This window comes from Talpa europaea, assembly GCF_964194135.1.
Source record: "Talpa europaea genome assembly, chromosome: 3".
NCBI classification, from domain to species: domain Eukaryota; kingdom Metazoa; phylum Chordata; class Mammalia; order Eulipotyphla; family Talpidae; genus Talpa; species Talpa europaea.
The window spans coordinates 103,876,372-103,892,842 of record NC_140069.1 but is presented as its reverse complement, the minus strand read 5'-3'; the positions used below and the strand labels follow the sequence as shown (position 1 = coordinate 103,892,842).

General features: G+C 41.4%; 1 protein-coding gene across 4 annotated transcripts in view; it reads left to right on the top strand.

Moving 5' to 3' along the window:
• Window positions 1-16,471, top strand: part of PDE1C (phosphodiesterase 1C) — a gene marked incomplete at both ends in the record, with an annotated part of 491,455 nt that overhangs the window by 423,769 nt on the left and 51,215 nt on the right. For all 4 annotated transcript variants that reach the window (XM_084229771.1, XM_084229773.1, XM_084229772.1 and 1 more), the window contains 3 exons: window positions 2,180-2,300; window positions 4,545-4,720; window positions 12,892-13,122. In XM_084229771.1, coding sequence (XP_084085897.1) covers window positions 2,180-2,300; window positions 4,545-4,720; window positions 12,892-13,122 — 528 coding nt within the window. The remainder of the gene's footprint in view (window positions 1-2,179; window positions 2,301-4,544; window positions 4,721-12,891; window positions 13,123-16,471) is intronic.

Here is a 16,471-nt window from a genome sequence, read left to right as displayed (position 1 = left end):
GTCTAATGGTGATGTGGATTAGAGTTGTATGGAAGGTCACAAGTATGTAATAAATAGGGAATTTTAAAACAGCTTGGTATGATCAAGGAATTACAAATAATTCTATATGACTGGAGGGATTAAAATGCAATGAGGGACATGTTTAGAGAGAAACCAGGCCCACATTATATATTATAAAAGAATAGCATATACTATACTTTTCTTCAGCAATGAAGGCATAGCTAAAGAATTTTAAGGATGGTTAAATATACATAAATGGATATTTTAGAATAAAACATAGTAACTCTAGCCTATGGACTAAATCTGTCTAGTCCACTGCATGGTCTTATAAATAAAATTTCATTACAGTGTGGCCATGCTCATTCATTTGCAGATAGTCTGTGGCTGTTTTTGCCATACACTGCCAGTTATGCAGTTGTTATAGGGAAGATCCACAAAAAATGGAAAATATTTACCTTCTCATCTTTTACCACAAAAGTTTGCCAACTCCATTTTAGAAATATTTCTCTATCCGTACCATGGGGACTGATTGGAGGGTTTTGAGAAGGACTAGAGGCAAGGAAACTAGCTGGGTGCCTCCATCAGGGACACAGCAAGCAGTGGTGCATGTTGTCATGCCGAGTCAAGGTAGAAGCAGAAATCTAGGTTAAGTGGCTGGGCTAACTAATACGTGCAGGATGCCGAGGGAGAGGTGATCAGTTAGTGCTGGTTTAGAATGTTCAGCTTAACCTGTGAGAAAAAGAAAATGGTGAAAACGGTGCCATCACACTCTTAATTTCAACTTAAAATTAAACCAGAATTAACTACAACACAAATTTGAATGTCAGGTTTCCCTGACTATAAAGTATCCTGATACTTTTGGCATCTGATAGCAATGATTTTTATTTTGCATCCTTCACTGCTGGACATGAAATGCCAGAATCACCCCACCAGTCATTGTGAAAACCAAATAGGCTTTTTGTATGTTTCCAAACACTGCATTTCCTTTGATTGTTATTTAGTTTCCTTCCAACTTTCACATGACTGTGTAATGAATCACTACCATTAGTTCCAGAGCATATATTTTCTCCAAATGTGTCACACAACACAGGTATTTTTGAACTGTTGAGACATTCACTTTAGCTCAACATCAGCTATCTCATGAAACTACCTGTGGTGATCTTCACAGGTACATCCTAGGTCTGACCCCTCTCCTGGTTTTCACCCTGTTTCTTCCAACTCTTCTTCCTCTCCCATCTGGATGTGTCTCTTGAATCTCAAATGCAACACATCTAAGACTGAACCTGCTGTCTTTCCTACCCCCTTGTCTCTGTGCCCTCTGCTTTGCTGTAGGAAGTCTTCAACAGATCCCACCTCCTGCTTCTTATGGTGCCGCTGGAGTCCGCCTTCCTTCCTTTTCCTTTGAGCTACTTCAACAACTTCTAAAATGCTTTTCTTAGCCTTAGTCCCTCTTGCGCTCTCCCTTACCATTCATCCTGCCAGGTTCATTTTACCAAAGAATATCTGAAAGTGTCATCACAATGCTGCCCAAACATTTCCAGAGGCTTTTAGTGCCCCTCTAAGCCTGTCTCTTAACTGACAATGGGAGCCTCCCTGGCTGATGATGATGTGTCTACCCAGGGTTTCCTTCCCTGGCAGCAAAAGAACCCTTGAACCCCAGCATCACACATCCTGCACCCTCCCCATCCCTTTCTTTTTGCTTATTCCATCTTCTGCACCTAGAGTGTAGAGTTGGTCTTAGGGCTCAGCTCATACATCACCACCTCAATAAAGCTGTTGCATGTCACCCTGCTGGCTCCTGATCCCTGACCTTCACCAGAGCCTTTATTTGTGCTTTTCCTTTGTCCCTTATACTCTTGGGGTCATTACAATCTGTAGGTTGTACATCTTAGTCTTGTACACAGTGTTTGTATCATGGTAGGTGTTGAATATATATTTTTAGGCATTTTATTGAATATCTACTAAAATGCCATAGGTAACTTATGGAGGAAAAAGGGAACTGGCTCTAGCTGTTCAAATCAAGGACTATAAGACCAACCTATTCTCTCTCAATCTCATCTGGCGCTCATGTGTAGATTAGTTTTAAAAGAAAGATGAGAACTCGTGAATTTCCATGGGAAAGTATGAAAAGGCCTAAGTTAATATGGAGTTCCTCTGAAGTACTGCTGTGTCTCTTTAGGTTTCATTGATTTCATTGTGGAACCCACCTTCACTGTGCTCACAGACATGACTGAGAAGATTGTGAGTCCCCTAATCGATGAACCCTCTCAAACGGGTGGCACTGGACAGAGGCGTTCAAGGTCAGTGGAGAAGCTTCAGGCTGGAGGGTCAGGCTGGCTGTCCATGAGGACAGGGTTCTACTTTCAGAAGAGATGGGTGGCTATTTTATAATGACATTTGCTCTACATTTTTAAAGAAGAGAATTGCCTACCTTTTTCTTTTTTAGAGGAATTGAAGTTGTATTATATATGCTCTCCAGGCTGGCCTGGAGGGTGACACCCAAGGTCTAAAATATGACTGCCAGGTACCTGGTACACATCCCCCCTTCTCCTGACACGTGTGTGTGAGCACGGCATACACACCCACACCCACCCTCCACCCCTCAGTCCCCCACGTCCCCCCCCTCCCCACCCATTTACTCTTATGTAAGAGTAAATGGCTGCACCAGTGACTACACTTTTACCTGCTGTGCTCACACAGTTCTTGGTCCTCATTCAAAAAGATAGTAGCCTTGACCAAAGTTTCACAAGAAAGACACTAATGTTCATTTTTAGGTTCAGAAAAAGAATGAAGTAGAGAGGAAAAAACCCTGAATGTTTTAACTCACCTAACATCATTATATGGAGAGAAGACTCATAGTTAAAAGATTCAGGGTCTGGGTCCCATTGTTGGGGTTAAACTTCTGACCCCATTACTTACTAGTTGAGCCATCTCTAGATGGCTAGAGTGCTGCAAACACTGGACTGAAATGTTCTCTGTTCCTCTAGTCAGGCTTAATGTCAGTCATTCTGTTTGGATTCATGTCAGTCCCAAGCTAGCCACCTGGAGATGAGCAATGATTCTTTAAAGTTTCCCAGAGGATGGCACATCCTTATATTCATGAAGTTGCCCATGATTAAAAACATAAATTAATATTCATATAAAAAAGATCTCTTGCACCACTGGTCTCTCATCATCTCCAAATTGACTACCTCTTCACTGGCATTCCCCCAGAACATTGGAAATCCCCTTACCCAGGCCTTGGGGAGTCTAGGATCAGGGACACGCTGAATATAGAGGGACATGGGAGTGGAGAGAAAGAACACCAAGTTGCTAGGTAAAAGTTTTTCTAGATCCAATTCCAGTCAGTACATGTATGGGAAGAGAGTTTTTCCACATCCGACAATAAGCAATGCCAGGACACCAACAGGGTGTCTGGAATTCAACCCACTTCTGACACTGCCTACCGAGAGATAGTATTCCACCCGCCCCAGCCTCCTGCTCCCACTTTAGACTCCAGTTGCAAGCCTGGGTTACTTGTGCTTCTCAAACCCATGGACTACAAATTGAAGGTCCCCCAAACCTCCTCCTTGAACTTCAGACATCAGGTCAAGTTCAGGTTGTTACCTGTACTTCTGACCAACTAGTTTTAAATCAGAGATTCCCATGACCCATCACAGAACTCATCTTACATATCAAATCTCCAATTTATTGTAAAAGGGTATAATTCAGAAACAGCCAGATGAAAGAGATGCATCGAGCAACATATGGGGGAAGAGTGTCAAGTTGCTGGGCTCTCCCTAGGTGCACCATTCTCCCCAAATCTCCACATGTACACCTACCCAGAGACTCTCCAAACCCTGTCCCTTTGGGTTTTTCTAGAGTTTTCACTACCAAGGCATAACTAACCCAATGGCCTTTGGCAAATGATTCAACCTCCTGCCCTCTCCTCTCTCAGGAGGTTGAGGGTGGGACTGAACACAGTTGGCTCTCTGTGGGGGCAGCCAACCCCCATCCATTGGTAGGGTCCCCAAATCTCCTTATTAAAATAACAAAAGGTAATTTTATAGCTCTGGTAACTTAGGAAATCCCCAGGGCTTTCGGGAGCTCTGTGCCAAGAATGAGGCGAAGACCAAACACATGCTTCTTGTCATAAATAACATTGGATAACTTGGAAAAGTGGTTACTGTGGAAGCAGTTGCTGAACTGTGGGACCAACTGGAAGTTGAGTTCAAATTAGTTAATGTCAGAGAGTTGAGGACAGAAAATCATGTGAGAGGATTTTAGTCTTATTGAAAAAGATGTGACCAATCAACAGAACAAATATGGGGATTATCTGTAGTCGTAAGGCGAAAACTTGATTTTTTTTCCTATTGAAAATGCCAAATTTTCCACCTGTCACAATTGGAAAATAGAATAATCACAAGCCTCATGACTTAGAGATTTCATGGCAGTGACTTGAGGAATACTAACCACCCCTCCCTTGGGCTTGTCCGTTGATATTCATTTTCCTAACACTGACCCTCTTCTTTGGTATGATTTTTTTTTTTTTTTTTGCTCTCCAGTCTGAACAGCATCAGTTCGGCAGATGCCAAGCGATCAGGTGTCAAGAGCGCTGGCTCAGAAGGAAGTGCCCCGGTCAACAACAACGTGATCCCCGTTGACTATAAGAGCTTTAAAACCACTTGGACGGAGGTGGTGCACATCAATCGGGAGCGTTGGAGGGCCAAGGTCCCCAAAGGTAATGTGCTATTGGTGAATCTTCCAGAAGGCCAGTCCAAACTGCTCAGCTCCCACTCATAAAACCTGGCCCTGCTACACCTGATTTATGAGTGTTGCAAACAAAGCACAATCTCAGCATGTAGGTTTAAATTCCTGAACATTAAGGTATTTTGATCATTATATCTAACACCAGGGCTTGATAGCAGGCCGTGGACCACCTGACTCCTGACAGCATGACCTCTGTGCTGTGTGATTGAACGACTTTTCTTGGTATGAGGGGTCCCAGAGTCTAAATTTTTGTTATATCTTGGTTTCTTCTAGACGATCTCATTGTTTTTATTTCATGTGGCACAGTTATGTGGCCATTGTGACATCTTTTAACTAAAGTCTGGCCAGGAGCCACCTCAGTCATTATGTTGGAATAGAAAGAGCTTTATTTTCTTAAATGCGTTGTTATCTTCCTTTCATGTTCAGAGTTTCCCATTAACCATTACTCAGGCTGGTCTTCTGAAATGAAGATAACAATGCAGGTGAACAGAAATTTGCTGATGTGGACACCATCAAAATTCAAATCAGAAGAGTCGTGACTTCGGGTCCCATAAAAGATAAGAAAACTGTAAACAAGTGAACAAAAAAGACTAAAGCCCATGTGGTTTTTGACAGTTGAAATTCATTTGTCATACATGCATGTATTTTTGTTGAAAACATACAAAATGATCGCACTCACTACATGCTCATACTGTAGTCTCAGGAGGGACACGTACCTGAGATAGGGGTATGAAGCTGTGGTACTGTTAATGGGTAGATTGAGGGGCACCCCGAGATTCCTGAACTCACATGCTCTAAATGGATTCTGCCATTCACTTCATGAAGACAAAGCATATTGTTAGTGTGTAAGACTTCTAGAAAAGAGCTTTAATAGAATAAGTAGTGTGCATAGAAAGACAAGAAAAGATTTATTTTACCAATGAAACTCCCCAGACCACCATATCCCCTTATGGGTAAATGCTCAGCCAAATAGGGTTGAACCTCAGTGGGGCCACTGAGACCTGAAAGCTTGCCACAAGTCTAAGCCATCTTCTAGCAGGGAACAATGGGAAAGGGCAGAAGGGGCCAGGTAAGTCTGGGATGAAAGGAGCAAAATCAAAGTACAAATCAAGATAGAAGCTTCCATTGTCAGCCTGCCATAGTTCTCTTACCCATGTCTCTTCTAAGTGTCTTTATATGTCTCGACTCCAAGTCCACCTTCTTTTCATCTCCCCCAAAACCCTGGTGCAAGTCCAAGGCTGAGAAGCAGGTGGGGCTGCCTCCCCCAAGTCTTCAAGTCTTCTTTCAGTTTCCCTTATGCTTTGCTCCACCATTCCTTAGGTGGGGCTGGGAACAGGGAACTTCCTCTTTGTATGGAAATTACGCTCTTATGCTACTTGCTTCCTCTTGGATGACTCTTGGAGCTCAGTGAGGGGGCTGGTCCTCACTGTGGAGATGAACCTTCAACATGTCAGTTGATAATCTGTATAGCGCCTACTGTGTGCCAGGCTCTGTGGGAAGGGTATGGAGATGAAGATAGACATCCTTGTCCTCAAGTTTGCAGTGTTCTGGGAGGGGGCAATATTATTACAGTGTCTTCCAAAAGAAGAACAGGTATTTAATCCCTTGACTGAACTTGTACTTGCTGCCAGTGCTTACCGGCTCTGAACCCCAGACCCTCATAACAGGCACAGAGAGTTTTTAATCCTCAAAATAACACTTTCATTTACTGAGTATAAACACAAGTGACAAGGGTGGGAGTAGCCCCTCATGCATGGGTATTGTGGGGAACTGCTTCTAGAGTGGGAGAGTCCTCTCTGTTGAAGTTACTTTAAAGCCAACCACTGACTTGCCCACAAAATCCTGTCCTAGTGACCTCTCATTTCAGGTGGTGCAAAGGATTTATACCTATGGTGTTTTTAAGGTATAATTGGGTCCTTAACATTTCAGGACAGATGTTCACCCTAAACTATGGAGGAAGCCAGTGCCTTGTCTATATTTTAGGTAGCCTCTCATAGTCTGTTCAGATGCTTTAAACATTAACACCCTCCCTTTGGCAGGCGTTGCAAGCAGTGATGGCAGCTACCGTATCATCTCCAAAAAAAAAAAAAAGATAAGCACTTTCGTAATCAATTATACTCATTACTCATGAAAATCCAATTCCTGACAACACACATTTTAAAAAGTACTTCAAAATAATTTGTTTGCAATTAGCTGGCTTACTAAAATTACCTTCTGAAACTAATTACCTGGGGGAGCATTAGACAGTTTCTTTTCCAGAGGAAAACTGGCCCTTTAAAAAAAGATAAATAAATGTCAATAATTTTTTTTAACTTTTTTTTTTAATTTATTCATTTATTTATACAAGAACCGGGGTGCAGGCCAGATGTGCAGGAGGGTGAGAGGATTCACCAGAGACAGAGCGGGGAACAGAGCAGGCAGACTGACGAAATACACTGCTGAGGGGAGCAGCGGGTGCGACAGGAGAGGTCTGCTGCACCATGTGTGACCCTCGCCGGCCTGCTGGTGTCGAACCAGTGCTGCAGAGGCTGTGGACAGCTTCACAGTGTGGTGCTCAACCGCCTGTGCCACGAGGGGAGGCCCAAATGTCAATAATTTTAAAACATATTATAGATGCTTTAGACTTGTGGTATATTGAGAGAGAGATGCTTAAGCTATTTTAGAAGGACTCCTTCTTAACCATGCTTCAGGCTTGGGGAACGAATTTTGTAGCCAAGAATGAAAGCCATCTCATAGCCTGGGGTTGAGTTCTGTTGGAGGTGTTGTATTTAGCAAGGAGGAAGGGGATGGCCTCAGGCAAAGAGCCTGGGCTCTCTATATTTTGTGTGAGAATTGTTGAGTTATCAAACATATTTCAGTTACTTTCACTTTGCTCTTCTGCAGTATTGGGTAGATTCTGTCAAAGTTGAAAAAATTTAAAGCTTGATATATATTGTCAAATTTCTCTCTACAACGTTTTTTGTGCTTTTGTTTGCTTTACCAATTTTCTCTCCCAGTACAAATATAGTGAAAGGGCCTATTTCCCTATCCTATCCTTTATTTTTTCCACAAGGATGTTTATATTTTTATTATTGGTTCATAATAACTGTTTCTATATTAAGGATGATAATCATAAGTTTACAAAATGTTTTGCAATTTGTGGTCCACCCCAGTTTTTCCTATGCTTTTAATTTTGCTTATAGTCTTTTTTATATATGCTAATTTTATTTACGTTTACAGAGATTACCACCAATCTTTTTTTATTATTTCTCTCAATGTAAATATAGAATAGTATATACTACAATAAATAGTGATGCTTGTTTGCTAATGCTGAGATGTTTAGTGAATTTTTATTTATTTCCTCCTTCATCATTGGTTTTTTTATTGAAATTGAAATTTCCAGCCTTGGTAATTATAAGTAAATTATTATTTTATAATACACTTATCTTTTTTATGTTATTTTAAATATTTACATCATTTTATTTGTAGTTTAACAGCAATCTATTTAACACACTAAGCTTTACAAGTTTTATTGCAGTACACTTATATATTTCCTTCATTCTTGAGTTTTTAACATTGAATTTGAATTTTTCTGTCAGCTTAAGCAGTATGGCTAAAATGTTCAGATTTCTGTGGGAGCATCATTTGAGTCTTTACATGTCTAGAAGTACCTTTTTGTTATTCTTGTATGTAATTGAGAATTGGCATGTCAAAGTTAATATAGTATTTTTTTTCAATTAGTCCATTTTTCTCTCTCCTTTTCTTTGTCTATCTTCCTTTCTGTCTGTTTATAGGTAATTTACCTAAGCATTTCAGAAAAATTACATGAAGGGACAACTGGCCCAATGCCATTTTTAACCAAGAGCCTATAGTATCATTATTCAGAAGGACAAATTAAGTAATCAATGTTTTTCTATCAGACTGTGTAGACATTCAGTGTGGGATAGAACCACTCTCGGAGAAATGCAATTTATGCATCACAAGGGCTCTGCTCTACCTTAACTCTTCAGCTACTTACTTCTGAGCTTTCTCATAATAGGTCACATCACATAGACAGTTTGAAATGGGAAGCAAAAGGAGACAGGATTGGACATGATATTTGTTCTCTGCTGGTTGAGAAGCCTAGGATGTTAAATCTAAGATCTGAAAAGCTGATTTGACTGTACACATGCCACCTTTGGAAACTGTTAGCACATACAGATTACCTGCATTCTCATATTCTCATTGTAGGAAAGTTTTATGTATATTAGATATTTTATCCTAAAAACATGAGGGAATCTAATTATAGTGTGATAGCCTGCCCTACCTCCTGCCCATTTATTACCTTTTTTCTTATTTATGTGTTGATTTGCTTTGTCTTTTTATTTTGAGTAGTACCATGGTATGTTGATGATTGGCCACACTAATATCAGGTATTTCAGAGATTTGAGCAAGGGATGGAGGTAGAGAAATTGAAGGCCCTTGCAGAGCCAACCTGAGGCACCATCACCACAGTGGGGTGAGCTCATGTTCTGATCTGATTATGATATTATGAGAGTGACCATCTCTTCATTTAAGCATTAATTGCCTGCTGTCACCTGGAGTTGAGCAAAAGCAGATTTATTTCTGAAATGTACCCTCCTCTCGGTTTTTCATTTACTTTTTTTTTTTTTGCTAGAGTTCCCATAGAAAATTGGTCTGACTCAGTTGTCAAATGAATTTTTCTTGCTCAGATAATATTTTATGCTCTTCTGTAGTAAACCAGAATTTAACACCTTCAGTTTTTATCAAATTATTTTTAACTTGGGGGCATTTCAGATGTTGAAAGTTTGCCACCGAGTCAGTGGGGATTATGTGAGGGGATTATAAGTTATTTTACCTCATACCTGAGTATGAGCAAATTCCTCTCCTACTTGTATTATTTTCCCTCTCAGAGTAATAAAAACAGTCATCTTTTTACTCACCTACATTAGTGGTTGAGGAAACTATTTGTCAAATAGCTAACTCTTTCAGAATAGGACTTTGGAGTTTGTTTATTTTCTGTACTTCACACTGTTTTAGATTGTTAGTGATGAGTATGTGCAGGTCAGGTTCATTGGCAGATAGGGTGAATCATACCTGTTGAGCAGATTTCATTTAATCAACAAATAATCCATGAGCATCTGCTGTGTGCCTGGTGGTGTACAAACACTGGAAATTCACTGATGCAGAGGACATTTGATCTTTTTCCTGAAGGCATTGCAGAAAGATGAGAAGAAGCTTGGATGGGCATTCTCGGGGGCCTTCTGTGGTCCTGCCAGTCTGCTGAGGATGCTTTCTCACCATCATCTTCTTCTGCAGGGCCATCTTATTCATTGTGTTACAGGGCAGCCCCACTGTGAAATGTGGTGGCCTGAGTGTGGGTCCTCACCCCTGTGCTTAAAAGGGACTTATCATGAGACTCAACTGCAGGTTAATAAAGGGTTTATTTACAAAAAGGGGAAAATGAAGGAATGAATAACTGAGGGATAAAGAGAGAGAGATAAATTTGTAAATGTGGCCTACCAGTTCTGCTGAGCTGGAACCCCAATAGCACACTGAAAGCTGGTGAAAAACCAAACACCCCCAAGGCCCACATATCTGGTTATATACCAAGCCTGGCTACTTAGCTCCATCCTCAGTTCCCAGCAATCTTCCCTTCGGTGGTGATGATGACATTATGGGATTTATAGTCTTTGGTGTCTTGGATCTCTTTGGACTGGGTTCGGGGAGGCGTCCATAAAACCTGTGTTTGTGCGGTTTGTTCAGGACATCCTTCCCCCCAACAATTGTATCTTTATATAAAAGTAAGGAGCCTTATTATTCTATATATGCACATGATTATGCTATTTTGTAAAGAAATCGCTTTATCTTTTTAGTGTAAATTGCAGATACATCCTGCCATAAAAAAGAGAGTGCTAAACATTTAAAATTTAAATCAATACTTGACAACCCTGATTGAATGTTGGAATCCTCTGGAGAGATTTTAGCATATTCTGTTCTTACCTCTTTCTCCCCAGAACCTGATTTAAATATCTGGGGTGAGGCCAAGTTATTGGTTTGGATGAGTGGTTGGGTGAATCAATGAAAGGATAAATGAAAATTTTATAATGTATTATTGAAGACACCTGAGCAAACAAATGTAAGGGCAGGAAAATACAGTGAAGCCAGAGCTCACAGTCCTCCACAGAGCACAGTACTACAAAGCCCTGTGGACCCGGACCCCATTTGGACGTTGTGCTTTTTAGCAGCATGATAAAAGAAAACTTGGTAAGGTGCATAATCATGCTGCTGGCCATTAAATTAAAAGCAAACTTGTCGGGCCTCCCCGGTGGCGCAGTGGTTGAGCGCTGGGTTGCGAAGCTGCCCGCAGCCTCTGCAGCGCTGCTTCGATCCCCGGCTGCTCCCCGGCCACCAGAGGAGGGTCCCACATGGCGCGCAGACCTCTCCTGCCACCCGCTGCTCCCCTCAGCAGTGTACCTCAGTCCTTCTGACTGCTCTCTTCCCCGCTCTGGCTCTGGTGAATTCTCTCACCCTCCCGCGCTTCTGACTGTGCCCAGTGCTAGTATAAATAAATAAAAATAAATAAAATCTTTAAAAAAAAAAAAAAGCAATCTTGTCTATGAAAACCAGGGCTTTTTAGGACCCCTGATCATGAGGTATGGGACATTTCTAGCATATTTCAAGGGGGCAAGCAATAATGTTTTTCATAAGGGAGCTTGATGGATGACCTTTTCAGTGAACTGAACGCCAGACAGGTTGAGTCTCAGAAAAAATTGGTTTGTGAGGTGCCTTCCATGTATATTATGGAATTCCTACAGCCCAGCACCCCTTTATTGCCTGATCATGCCTTCAGGCCCTGCATTGCCTTAGCCTTGTTTGTCCTTAGTCATTTGATCACATCATCTGTCCTTGCCACTTGCTAACAACTTTGCTTTAACCATACTGCCATAACCATAACCAATGTCCCTTGGCCATACAAAGCTCATACTTTCCTCATGGCCTTTATATTTTCTAAAATTTCCTCCATCTGGAACACAGTTTCCCACAAGGCTAACTCCTTGTCATTCAGGACTTGATCAAGTGTCACTTTCTTTACCTCCTTCTCTAATGGCTCCCCACTCCCGTATATTGATGGTGTTCCATCATATTACTCTGTTCTCCCGCTTGTAAAGCAGTTTTCAACATTTGAAATTAACTTAGTGATCTTACCGTGGTCTTCTGCACTCCATAAGTCATCCTGCTTGCGGCTCTATTCCCAGTGCCTAAAACTGTGCTTGACACTATAGTTGATCAGTAAACATTAATTGAATGAATAAACCAATCTTTTTATAAATACTTAATGTATGCAGCTATGCTATGTTTTTGATTAAGCCCAGAACCATACCCTTTATTAGTCAACCAAATTGGAAATAAGACTGATATCTTCTCAGTAGAGGGGAAGTCACAGACAAGAGCCAGTGGCCAAACTAAAGATTACCTCTCTTTGTAGACAGTTTGAAGACTGTTTTATTTATCCTCTTCCTACTTATAAATTCACAGTGGCCTGAAAAGGCATTATTCGAGTGGTGGTGGTTTTCCCTATTTGTCTTGTAGTCAATTGTTTATGTTTAAACTCCCAGTTCCAAGCATTAGAATTTCAACATGAAACTCCAATTTTTCCTGGGCCATGTGAGAAACTTGTAATGGTTCTGAGCCTCGATTCCACTTTTGTGAAATAAGATTATGGTAGTAGTAGCTACAACATAAAATTGTTTTGAGAATGAAAGGGGATAATCCTTAAAAAACACTTAGCTTAACACCTGACATAGGGGATACACTCGAGAATTTATTAATTAATATATTACAGACATTGTCACAATAATTCTAGTGACAGTTTGCTTTGTTCATTATTATTATCCTTAATTTTATTTTCTTCCTGCTTTCTCTTTTAACCCACTGTTTTCAAAAATGGCATCACCAAGAATCAATTTTATTAGGTCTCTGAATACACATGCCAGTCTGGCTTATATTAACCAAAAATAAGCCCAAACACTCAGTAGTCATCTTATATCATTTTAGTGTAATAATTCCCAGGGCCAATAATTGTTTTTGTCAGAGTCAACTCTTCTAATAGGGATCTCTTTTTATCTTTTCTATGCCGTTTATGACTTGCCATGGAAACAGAGGAGAAAGCCAAAAAGGAAGCAGAGGAAAAGGCTCGCTTGGCTGCAGAGGAGAAGCAGAAGGAAATGGAAGCCAAAGGCCAGGCTGAAGAAGGAGCATCTGGCAATGCTGAGAAAAAGACGTCTGAGGAAGCTAAGAACCAAGTCAATGGAACGCGCACCAACAAAAACCACAATCCTCGTGGGAAGAATTCCAAAGCTGAGAAGTCGTCAGGAGAAAAGCAACAGAATGGTGAGTAGAAATTGTGCTGGTGAAAAGCTCTTTTCAGGGTGTTAATGACGTGATGAATGGAAACTGACAAACAGCTGTGCCTATGAGGCAGCTCCCGGAGCAGCAGCGCTGGCTTCCCTGGTCAACCAGCTGCTGTGGATCCTGCCACACTGGGCTGTGGATCCCATCAGGATCCCATCAGGATCCCATCAGGATCCCATCAGAAGCAGCCAGAAGCTGTCTGAGGATATTTATACCTTTTGGGCCCTTCCCAGCTGTTTTGGGGACTCTGAGCAGTGTCTCCTGCCCACTGGGGAAGTTACTGTTAACAACCCAGCACATTCCTGAGTGCTTGCTGCCCAGATGGGTGATGGAAGAGCCAAATTTCTGTGTGTAGCATTCTAGCAGGCCCTGTCTCAGGTCTGCCCCAGCTCAGCTCCTGTAGTGTGTACCTGTTTATCTGTAGGTGAATAACTGTATACTAATTTAGGGTGACCAGCTGCCCCAGTTTGCCTGAGACTGAGGGGATTTCCTGGGATGCGAGGAATTCAGTTTTTAATCCAGAAAAGCTTCAGGCAAACCAAGAAGAGCTGCTCACCATAGTGTGCGTATAGTTGACGGTTTCTTGTATTTAATGCACAAAATATTTGTTGTTTAGGAACTACTTGCCAAGCAGTGTGCTTTAGAAAGTGAAAGGCTACAGGAGTTCATGATCTTGCAGGATGTATAGATATTGTCACAAGTAATTCTAGTCACTTGTGAACAAGTAACAGTAGTGCCATGGCAGAAGAGATGCCCAAAGGCCGTGTGCAAAAGCAGAGACAGCTTTGCTGGGTGTGGGGGTTGTGGAGTGGAGTAAATGTCAAGGAGGGCTTCAAGAGGAGGTGATATCTGAGCTGGGCTCTGTTTTATTTTTTAATTGCATTATTTTTTATTGAGGTAATGGTGGCTTGAACAATACTGTGTATTATTGTGGGAATATGGGTACACAACTTTTCAGTGTATATTTCCATACCACACCCACCATGTAAGTAGCCACAGTCCTCCACATTCCATTGGAACCTCTTTCCCTTTTAATCCAAACCTCTTCCTTTTATGATAGCCTAAATTCTACAGTCAAATTTCTAGCGTTTGTTTTGGTTTAATTTTGTCTGTTCCTTTGTTTTGTTTTTTTATAGTCCATGTGAGTGTAATCACCCATTATTTATCTTTCTCATTTTGACTTAGTTCACTTAGTATGATCTCTTCCAGTGCCATTCACGCTATCACAAATGACAAAATTTCTTTTTTATAGCTGAATAGTATTCCATTGAGTGAGAGAGAGAGAGAGAGAGAGAGAGAGAGAGAGAGAGAGAGAGAGAGAGTGTGTGTGTGTGTGTGCATGTGTGTGTATAATGAGGAGCTGGGTTTTAAATGCTATAGTTTGCTGCTCAGCTGTGAGACAGTGACTTATTACCGGGAGAGTAAATGAGCTAGCACTCACAGGTGTGACATCGGTTACCTGTTTTAAGGAATAACAGGAAGTTCAGAGTCTCTGGAGTGTTCCAGTGCCAGCTTGTGGCAAGGTAGCTTGACCTTGCTTCAAGTTAGACCAGGATTCAAGACACAACCGTTTCTCACTTCTCAGTGATCTTGGTCAGGTTACGTAACCTTCTACTTAATCCACATGTAGAATGTACGTGCTCACAGCACGGGCCACTGGTGAGCTTCCAATAATAATAGCAAAACAGTGACAGTAAAACAATCAGCGATTACTGACTATATGCCTGATGCTGTTTTAAGTTCTCTCTTTACAAATTCACCCTTACCTGCCTGTTGGGCCAAGTGACCTGCTCAGAACTGTGTCTTAGCTGTTATGCTACATAGGCCAAGGGAAGGAGAGCTATGTAAATGTGCTTACCACAACATACTTCAATCATTTTTACAATCAGCATAAATAAAAATAGAACCAGAAGACAGTATACACAAAAGTAATGATGTTCCCTGAACTGAGAATCACCAACCAGATACTGTCATAGCAGGCAGGCTCAGAGCTTGCTCTTGCCCCACCCCAGCACCCCAGCTGCTCTGGAGTGACAGAAAAGGTGTGTGTCTTGTGAAAAAGACCTCAGCGGGGGCTGAGAGCTGGAGAGATGGGGGTCTGGACTTAATTCTGCATGCTCAACTCCTCCTTCCAGATGAATCTCTCCTTCTCAAAGGTGGGGTATATAAGGGCTAGTGAGAGAGACAAGGCATGTTTCTTCCCTGCTTTTTTCCTTTTAGAAGAGTGGGTTAAAAATGTCTTTCCCTCAACAAAAAGAGTCATCATAGTATCACTTGCATTTATTGAGTGTTAAATCATTTTAAGAACCTAACAACTCTGACATGTGGATGCACCTTTTCTGTTTCACACGAGGAAACTAACTCAAAGAGGTTAAGTCACTTTTTTAAGGTCTGACAGCCACTTAAAAAAAAAAAAAAGGAGCGATTTCAAGTCAGATTCAGATCTAAATTAATCCAAATTCTCCATCTACTGACCCTTTTGGGCACCATCGAGGACAGTGGGGAGTCCCCAAAATATTGAGTCTCAGCTGCTGCTCACAAGAAGCTTATATTCACTTATTCCCGGGTGGGCACACTTTCTGGAAAGAACAATAGAGTATTTTACACTTTGCAAGCCATATAATCTCCGTTTGTACTACTCAGCACTGCTGGGTTTGCAGAATTAACACATAAACAAATGGGCATGACTGTGTTCCAATAAAACTTTACTTACGGAAATTGAAATTTTAATTCTATATAATTTTCACATCATGAAATTCTTCTCTTCCCCCCCCAACCATTTAATAATATTAAAAAAAAAAAAAACACTCTTGGTTTGTGTGCCACATAAAACTAGAAAAACCGGGCCTCCCAGGTGGCGCAGCAGTTGAGCGCTGGGTTGGGAAGCTGCCCGCAGCCTCTGCAGCGCCAGTTCAATCCCTGGCCGCTGGGCAAGGGTCCCACATGGCACGCAGACCTCTCCTGCCACCCGCTGTTCCCCTCAGCAGTGTACTTCGTCGGTCTGCCTGTTCTGTTCCCCTCTCTGGCTTTGGTGAATTCTCTCACCCTCCCGCACTTCTGACTGTACCCAGTGCTTGTATAAATAAATAAATAAAGCTTTAAAAAAAAAAAGTAAAAAAAAAAAAACTAGAAAAACCAATGAGCCCATCACAAAGGTTATAAATTCTATAAGAGAAGTCTAAACAAAAACCTGGGGAGGGCAGAGGTGACAATAATTTATTTTGAGGACAACTACAGGGAATAAGTGAAGGATTTAAAGCAGGAGCCTGGGTCTTCAGCTGGATCGCGTTGATGTCACAACTTTTATTTCCCAACATTTGCAGCAGTC